Genomic DNA, 8,673 nt, shown 5'->3' with positions numbered 1-8,673 from the left:
CATAGTGACCCCTCCTTGGGTTTCCAAGGTGATATCACTACAGTAGTAGATTGCCCAATCTTCCTTCTGAGGAGTGGCTGGTGAGTTTGAACCACAAGCCTTCTGGTTAGCAGTCAGATGCCTTAGGCACTACGCCACCAGAGCTCCTATATACATATATACGTGTGTGTGTGTATGTGTATATATCTACATATATATGTAGATATACTATATACATATATACACATACATATACACATACATGCCACTGGAGCTCCTTATGTGTGTGTGTGTATATATGTGTGTATTACATATATATATTTTTTGATCTGTCAGCTGAGAGAGCCTAGAAGAAATAACACCACAGTAGCATCAACAATCCTAATATCCAGATCTTAGTTTCTTTCTTTCTTTTTTTTTATACAGCCAAGAAAGCTCTCTGGAGCACAGTTCTACTCTTAGGTTCTAATACCATTCTCCAATAAAAGGAACCAGGGCTCCATAGAAAAATGGATGTTTCAAGGACTAGTGCAGGAAATATACAAGATTAGCCTGGAACATCTTGTAGTACCAGAAAGTAAGAAGTACTCAAAAGAAACAAAAAAGCTTTGATGGGGGTATGTCAAAGGAGCACAAGGACCAACTGAAAGACCTCTAAATGTTCAAAGGTAGAACAATTTGTGCAAAAAAAAAAAAAAAAAAAACACTAAATTAGTATAGGATTATACCCAGAAATATAAAACAAATATTTATGAGTCCATACAGATGTAGCTAAATGATTGAATAAGTAAATAAATGGGGGAGAAAAGACTAACCTCTCTTGTAGAAGAATTCTAAATAATTCATGTAGATATTCCACCCTCAAGGAGTGGGAGAATAACTCCCCACTATTTAGATGTAGGCTGGTCATAGTGACTTCTTTCCAAAGATTACAGCATAGAAAGGGAGGGAGGAGGTGGTAACTTTATAGTAAAGAAACCTTACAAACACTACCTCATTTAGGTGATCAAAACTAACGTCAGCAGTCATAAATCATATTTATAATTATATACACTTGATATGATCTAACAAAAATGGCAGTGTACCTCTGTGGTTTTCATCCCAGTATCCCATAACCCTGTTCTAACCATGAGAAAATCACTAGACAAATTTCATATAGTGGGAAATCCTACAAAATACATGACCAGTATTCTTCAAAAGCTATCAAGGTCATCAAAAGCCAAGAAAGTCAGAAACTGCCATAGCTAAGAGGATCCTAAACATACATGACAACTAAATGTATTGTGGTATCCTGGATGGGATCCTGGAACAGAACAAAGGACTTCAGGAGAAAACTAAGGATACCTGAAGTATGGATTGATTAATAATAATGTACCAATACTGGTTTGTTAATTGTAACAAGTGTATCATACTAATATAAGATATTAATAATAGGGAAAGTGAGTAGAGAGTATATAGGAACTATCTCAATTTTTTTGTAAATCTAAAACTTCTAAAAATTTCAGTGTATTTAAGGAGAGGTAAAAAGTTAGCTGCACAGCAATGCATATAGTATGCCATTTATCTAAAGTTCAAAACATGCAAAAATAATACTGTATATTGCATAGGGATACCAGGAAAAGCTTCCTCCTCTCATCACTTCTGTTTTACTTTTCTGTTTTCAATTTCTGTTTTTCTTTTTTACAGAATATTTGTGTTATTTTTGAGCCTATGTCTATCTTTATTTCTTTATGTGTATGCATGTATGCATATATTAATACATATGCTATAAATTATATATATACATGCATACATGCATGTATAAAGATTATACATAATATTTATGTGTATTATACATATCTGTATATGTATATGCATGTATGTTTTTGGAATAGAGAAGATGCAAACACTAACAGAACCATCTTGACCCAAAAGTCCACTTGATTTTTTTTTTTTTAATCGTGATTTGGGTGAAAGTTTACAGAGCAAATTGGCTTTTTCTGTTCAACAACTCATACACATTTTGTTTTGTGACAGTGATTGCAGTCCCCACAGTATAGCAGCACTCTTCCCACTTCCTCCCTGTGGTTTCCATTTCCTTTCTGCCTTCTGAGCTTTATCCCGGGGCGAATGCTGCCCTTTTGGTCTTGTACGGCGGTTTGTTGTAATGAGTGCATCCCTCCCTGGTGCTACTGATAACGTTATAGGCCTGTCTGTTATTTGGCTGAATGTTGAGCCACAGGAGTTTTTCAGTCCCAGGCTTGAAGGGTGTCTAGGGGCCATAGTCTCAGAGGCTCCACTAGACTCTATGAGACTAGTAAGCCTGGTCTCTTTTTATGACTTTGAGTTTTATTCCACATTTTCCCCCACTCTATCTGGAACCTCCTATTGTGAACTCTTTCAAAACAGTCAGCAGTGGTAACTGGGTACCATTTACTTCGGTCTCAGGGTTGTGGAGGCTGGAGTTCACATGGTCCATTAGTCTTTTGCTCTAATTGTTTCCTTGTGTCTTTGATCTTCTTTACTTTTCTTTGCTATGGATGGGAAGAGACCAATAGTTGCATCTTAGATGGACAGTCACAAGCTTTTAAGATCCCTGGTGTTCCTCATGAAAGTAGAATGTAGAACATTGTCTTTGGAGTCCACTTGATTTTTTTAAAAATGTTCATATCACAGGAAACAGTCTTACTATGGGACCTTAACTAACTGGTGAGAAATTTGCAGTCTGTTTTCCTTTACTCCTTTTTGTGGTTATTTATTTTGATGATGCTTTCCTAATGACTATTTGAAAGCCAAGACTAGATCACCTGAAATTACTTAAATGAATCACAAGTCAGTTATTCTATGGCCTTGCCTTTAAGATACAACTACACTTAAATCCTAAATACAGGAATAGCCAGTTTTTAAAGACTTTAAGACATAGTCTACTATTTGTTACAATTAATTATGTTTATTCATACACCTTCAAGAGTTAAGTCATTCAAGTCAGCTCTGTTTTTTAGCTCTTTGCTTTTGCTGCTCCCATCTGAGTCTTTCCAAAGTTCCTTTATACTGTAAAGTATGTCATTCATGGTAGCTAATATATAAGAGCTTGTTCTTGTTCTTGCTAATGCTCTTTTAAAAAATAAATAAGTAACATCGCATTTCTAACAGATACAATATCTTGTTTTATTTTTTCTGAGAGTGTGAGAGATTTTTTTTTAAGTTTTTCTCTCTCTTCATGGTCTCTGTTTTCTCCCATTTTCTTTCTTTTCTGTTTCATTCTGTTCCCTGTCTTTCACATTAAAAGCTTTCCTCACATGTCTGATAATATATGTTCATATTTATAGTAGAGGACTAAAAAGCTGATTGGAAGCTCTGAGTATATGAGGCCCTCATTGACTTTGAGCTTCATTTTAAGGTGATCTGCCTAGACCATTTCTTAGAGAAATTCCCATCCAAATTCATTATCTTTAGATTTTTACTCTTGAGGTATCAGAGAAAACTGTTCCAGATTCTTGCTTGGAGGGTACTTCTAGGATTGTAGGAGCCAAATAGGGGAAAAGGTCTAGAGGGCCTTCAGGATTCAGCATTGTTTGTCTTAATCTAGCCCTTGTTTTAAGAAACAGTATTCACCCTCTCAAGTATGTCTGGCATTCCCCATCTTCAGAAAATGAACCTTCAGTATTCTGCCAGAATTGAGGATGGGACTCCACCCAGTAACATATGGTGGGAGAGGGGATTAAAAGATCTAATTGGTTTTTAAATACCTTTCAATCTATTTACCTTATTTTAACACCATCTGTTCACATCCATTTCCAGAGGTATCTGAAGCTATAAATTCCTGAACTGTTTGAGGATTCTAAATGTAGATTAGATCAGTTTGGGTTTTCTCCACAGCTAGTTTTAAATTCAACTTTCTTGGATGTGCTGAGTCAGCTCTACTTAGCCAAATATTTTCTAGTTTCCAGAATGTTTTTGCTCTTGCCTCCATTTTTGTTCTTCCAGACCTTGCAGGTTTGTGTTTAATAATAGTAAAAATAAAATTCCTGTAGTTTTAGAGGTGTTTTTGGAAGGAGTGAAATTAGATGTGTGTGTTTGATCTACCCTCTTTATCTAAAACTATTTTAACTATAATGAGTTGCCTTACCTCCCTTATATGTTACCTCTGTTGTCATTGGTTTGTCTTAGGTATTATATCTGAAGAATCTCAGCCCTAGGGTGACTGAAAGGGATCTTGTCTCATTGTTTGCCCGGTTCCAGGAGAAAAAAGGACCTCTGATTCAATTCCGAATGATGACTGGACGCATGAGGGGCCAGGCTTTCATCACTTTCCCCAGTAAGTAACTTCATCTCGATAACTACTCAGTTGTAGCATCAGTTCACTAGAGACTACCTGTAACATCTCTGATTTAGATACAGCCTTATGACTTTCCCACAGCCCAGGAATCTAGTCTTTTGAATAAGCACATGGGAAGAAGGGAAAGGAAGTAAGGAAAGTATGTTTTCAGTATTCCTCTATTCCCTTTTTTGTGCTTCCTTTCCTCCATTGACAGTGGGACCACCTTACCCCAGTGTCCTATTGTGGTAAGAAAGATCTCAATTTCTACAACCTTGGTACTTCTTCCCCACCATACCAAAATTTACTTTCCCTTTGCTGACAATAGTCTTTCTGGTCCAAGTAATAGTTGTATTTCTTATTAATTAATAGATTAGTATTCTGCTCAGAACACATGTACATGCCTTTAGAACTCAGTGACTATAAGAAAATATGCTAATTCTTTAATAATTCATAATTAATTAACAGATGATGATATTGTTTATTTCTTCTAAATAATATTTGCATGTTAATACTTGGCTTCAGTGTTTTAATCCAAAGGAATGAATAATATAGGAATTTCCATTTCTATGACAGACCAGAAAGTATGTCTTTTTGCAGGGAGCTTGGGTAGGAGCTGTACCTTTCATTGTTCCTAAACTATCGTCATTTATAAACAACATACTCACTTAAGTGTAACCAAGTGCTTTCACACATTAGTGATGCCAAACTCACCTCCACTGTTTTCATCTAGTCTCGTACCACTCTTCATATCTTATTGAATGTTTGTAGAATATTATTGAATCCTCTATACCAGTGGTTTTCAGTCTTTTCAAGTGTGAAGATCCATTTTAAACTTGAAGAGTATTTCATAGATACCCTTCCCACATAATATGATCCATTAATTGAAGACTATGTAATGAGAAAAAGGCTATATATTGAAAAAAATTCAATGTAATTTTAAATGTATAGCTGTTTTATTAATCATAACAGCAGCTATACATATTTGAAAATTTATAATATATATTATAAATTATTGGTTCAATCTAAAGACATTATTTGTCTGCTTATAATTTCACAGATTCCTGGCAATAATTCCATCCCTTATTTCCCACATCCAGGCTTGGAGACCATGAGTTGAACACTCCTGCTATACACTACATACTATCACACCTCAAGGTCCCACATGCCTGCAAGGGTCCTTAAACTTATTTATCCCATATGAGGGCTCCCACAACTATTAGCCTATCAAAAGAAAAGAGTAGCAAAATGCCTTCAATCCCATGATAGCTTCTTTTATTTATGTTACTGATTTGGGAAATGATTGTTGTTGTTGTTGTTGTTTGCCGTCGAGTCGGACCCGACTCATAGCGACCCCTCCTTGGGTTTCCGAGGCAGTATCACTACGGAAGTAGATTGCCCCATCTTCCTTCCGAGGAGTGGCTGGTGGATTTGAACCGTCAGCCTTCTGGTTAGCAGTCAAGTGCCGTAGCCACTATGCTACCAGAGAAATGATTAGGTTCTCATATTACCTATAATCTGTTATCTAAGATCGAGCCACATATATATTTGTTACAGTTTAGAATTCTTCAGCATACTGGCATATAACCTTGTGTACAACCTTGTTTTTTAACCTGTATATTTCAATTAGGAGAAACCTTCAAACATTCATTTTAAGTTTTTATTGTCATTATTCATAGCCATTAGCTTATTCTTGCTGAGTTAAACAAATTGGAGAATATGGTAAAGAGAACTACCAATGACTATTTGGCCTTATGGCTTGACATTTAATTCCAGGGCAAAAGAACCTAAATTAGACTTGGAATAGAATTGAATTATTGACTATGTATATTAATGTTTTTCTCTCTTTTAGATAAGGAGATAGCATGGCAAGCATTGCATCTACTAAATGGATATAAACTACGTGGAAAAATATTGGTGATAGAGTTTGGAAAGAACAAAACACAACAGTCAGATCCCCAGGCTGGTTCTCTCATATCGTGTGCTACAGATAACACTACAGAAATCAGTGACAGCTAGAAAATAGATTGTGAACTCAGAGAGGTCTTTCTTGCAACAGAAATTTGGATCTAGGATTCGTGTATACATCATAGTTTATTTGGAATTGAAGAGGAGAAACAAAAAGAAGGGAAAAAATCTATTAAGTCAATCCCTGTCTGTCAGGATATAGAGAGAGTTGGTAGGAAACATTTTCTATAATCAAAGACTGTATAGGACAGATATATGCTGAGAATAAAGGGTAGGGCAGGAAAAGTATCTTTATAGAAAGGATTATTTTATTTCCAAGATTTTTTTGTTTAATATTTATACTTTTCCTGGCATCTTCAATGTTTACATTCTTTATAAGACTGCCTCCTATTTATGGAATAAAAAACTAGTTTAATTTTGAAATATTTATTTACTAGAACCCATCTGTCCTTAATTTCATCCACCTAGTAAACAAAAGACCAGGACCCTAAGCCTAAACATCAGCAAATGCTGTTACGTCAGAACTATCAGCAGTAGCAGTAGGTAGTTTCATAAGTCAGTTGACATATTTAATGACTGCTTCCCCACTAAGTGATCAGTGTCTTCAAAAAAAATATTTTTCTAAAGGAATCTTTTACATCAAAATATGGTGTTCTATGGCCATTTAAGCTAGTTACCATTGAGTAATCATTCAATTAAAAGCAATAAAGATTAACTAAATCTCTAGTATATGTCAGATATTAGATACAAATTTTGGAAGAAGAAATACTAGAAAAGAATACTAAAGGGGAGTGGGAAGAAAGAGTTCTTTAGAAAAGAGGTAACCCATCCCAAATCTCCCAGTTGTTTGTTTAGAGCTACTGGAGAATAGAAAAACAATGTGGTATACAGGAAGTAGTGTGAGACTTTGGAGTCAGACCTGTGTTTAAACCTCAGAGCCACACTTAACACTCTGTGATATTAGCAAGTCACCTAATCAGAGCCTCAGTTTTCTCATCTATTAAATGAGGATGATAACACCACTTACCTCATTGAGTTGTGAGGATTAAATGACATGGTATTATGGAAGTTGAAGAAGAGAAAGAAAAAGGAATGAAGGAAAATCAACAATCTAGAAACCTGTGGGACACCATTAAGCACATCAACATATGTCTGATAGGAGTATCAGACAGAAAGAAGAGAGAATATTTTTCTGCAAAAAATATTCAAATACTTAGTGGCTGATAACTTCCAAAATTTGATGAAAAACAAGCTATGTATCTAAGAAGCTCAATGAACCCCAAGTAGGATAAACACACACCAAAAAAATCCATATAAACAAACACATCCTGATGAAAATGCTGAAAGGCAAAGATAAAGAGAAAATCTTGAGAGCAACAGGACAGAAACAAGAGAATCCCAATAATAGAGCTGACTTCTCATCAGAAATAATGGAGGCAGCAGTGAAATAACATTTTCAGAGTGCTCAAAAGGAAAAAAAAAATGGTCTGTCAAGACTCCTATATCCAGCAAAGCTAATTTTCAACAATGAAGGTGAAATAAAGACATTCTTAGATAGTCAAAAACTGAGAAGATTCACTGCTAACAGACCTAACTTACAAGAAATACTGAAGGAAGTTCTTCAGACTGAAAGCAAATGACACCACACAGTAATTTGAAAGTAGGAATAAAAAGGTAATTATGTGATTATAAAAGATATTATAAATGTGTATTTCTTTTCCTTCTCTTAAATGATATGAAAAGCAGCTCTATCAAACAAAATGTATATCATTGTAATACTGGATTTATAATATACAGAAATGTAATATATTTGTAAATAACAGCACAAAGGAGGTTGGTGGAAGCAAAGATGTATTGGACTAAAGTAATGACTAGATGATAAACCTACAGAAACAAATTAAGAAAACCAGAAATGGGAAATAATATTAACATAACAAAGCTATAAATATATACTATTTCTTCTCCCAGCTTCTTTGGAAGACATAGTTTTATATAAAATAATAATTATGACAATATATTGCTGAGTTTGTAACATGTAGAAGTAATATGTATAACAGTAATACTAAAAAAAAAAAGGGAGAAAAGAGACTAGAACTGTATAGGAATAAAATCTCTGTATCTCATTGGAATTAAGTTAGTATAAATCGGAATCAAATTCTGATAAGATGTATATGATAAACCCCAGAGCAGCCACCAAGAAGATAAAAAGTATAGCAAAGAATTGTTAAACAAATTAAAATGTTACATTAGAAATACTCAATACAGGGAGTTCCGGCAAGATGGCAGACTAGGTAGAAGGACTGCACAGACCCTCTTCAACAAAAAAAGGGAAACCAATTAACACAGACACAGAAGATAATCTTGGACCCCTGAGCCTTGAAGGGAAGGTTACAGAAGTGGACTAAACCCCAACTAGCAGAAGAATTTGC

The 8,673-nt window shown here is 35.0% G+C and overlaps 1 protein-coding gene across 1 annotated transcript in view; it reads left to right on the top strand.

Moving 5' to 3' along the window:
• RBM41 (RNA binding motif protein 41) overlaps positions 1 to 6,295 on the top strand; it is a 45,358-nt gene extending 39,063 nt beyond the window's left edge. Inside the window, exons 7-8 of the mRNA XM_042782484.1 lie at positions 4,129 to 4,276; positions 6,129 to 6,295. Coding sequence (XP_042638418.1) covers positions 4,129 to 4,276; positions 6,129 to 6,295 — 315 coding nt within the window. The remainder of the gene's footprint in view (positions 1 to 4,128; positions 4,277 to 6,128) is intronic.
• The last annotated feature ends 2,378 nt before the right edge of the window (positions 6,296 to 8,673 follow it).

This window comes from Orycteropus afer, unplaced genomic scaffold (genome assembly GCF_000298275.1).
Source record: "Orycteropus afer afer isolate SDZICR_OR568_19922 unplaced genomic scaffold, OryAfe1.0 scaffold00336, whole genome shotgun sequence".
In the NCBI taxonomy this organism is placed as follows: domain Eukaryota; kingdom Metazoa; phylum Chordata; class Mammalia; order Tubulidentata; family Orycteropodidae; genus Orycteropus; species Orycteropus afer.
Note: the sequence above shows the minus strand (reverse complement) of the source record. Positions and strands in the feature narration are given on the sequence as shown.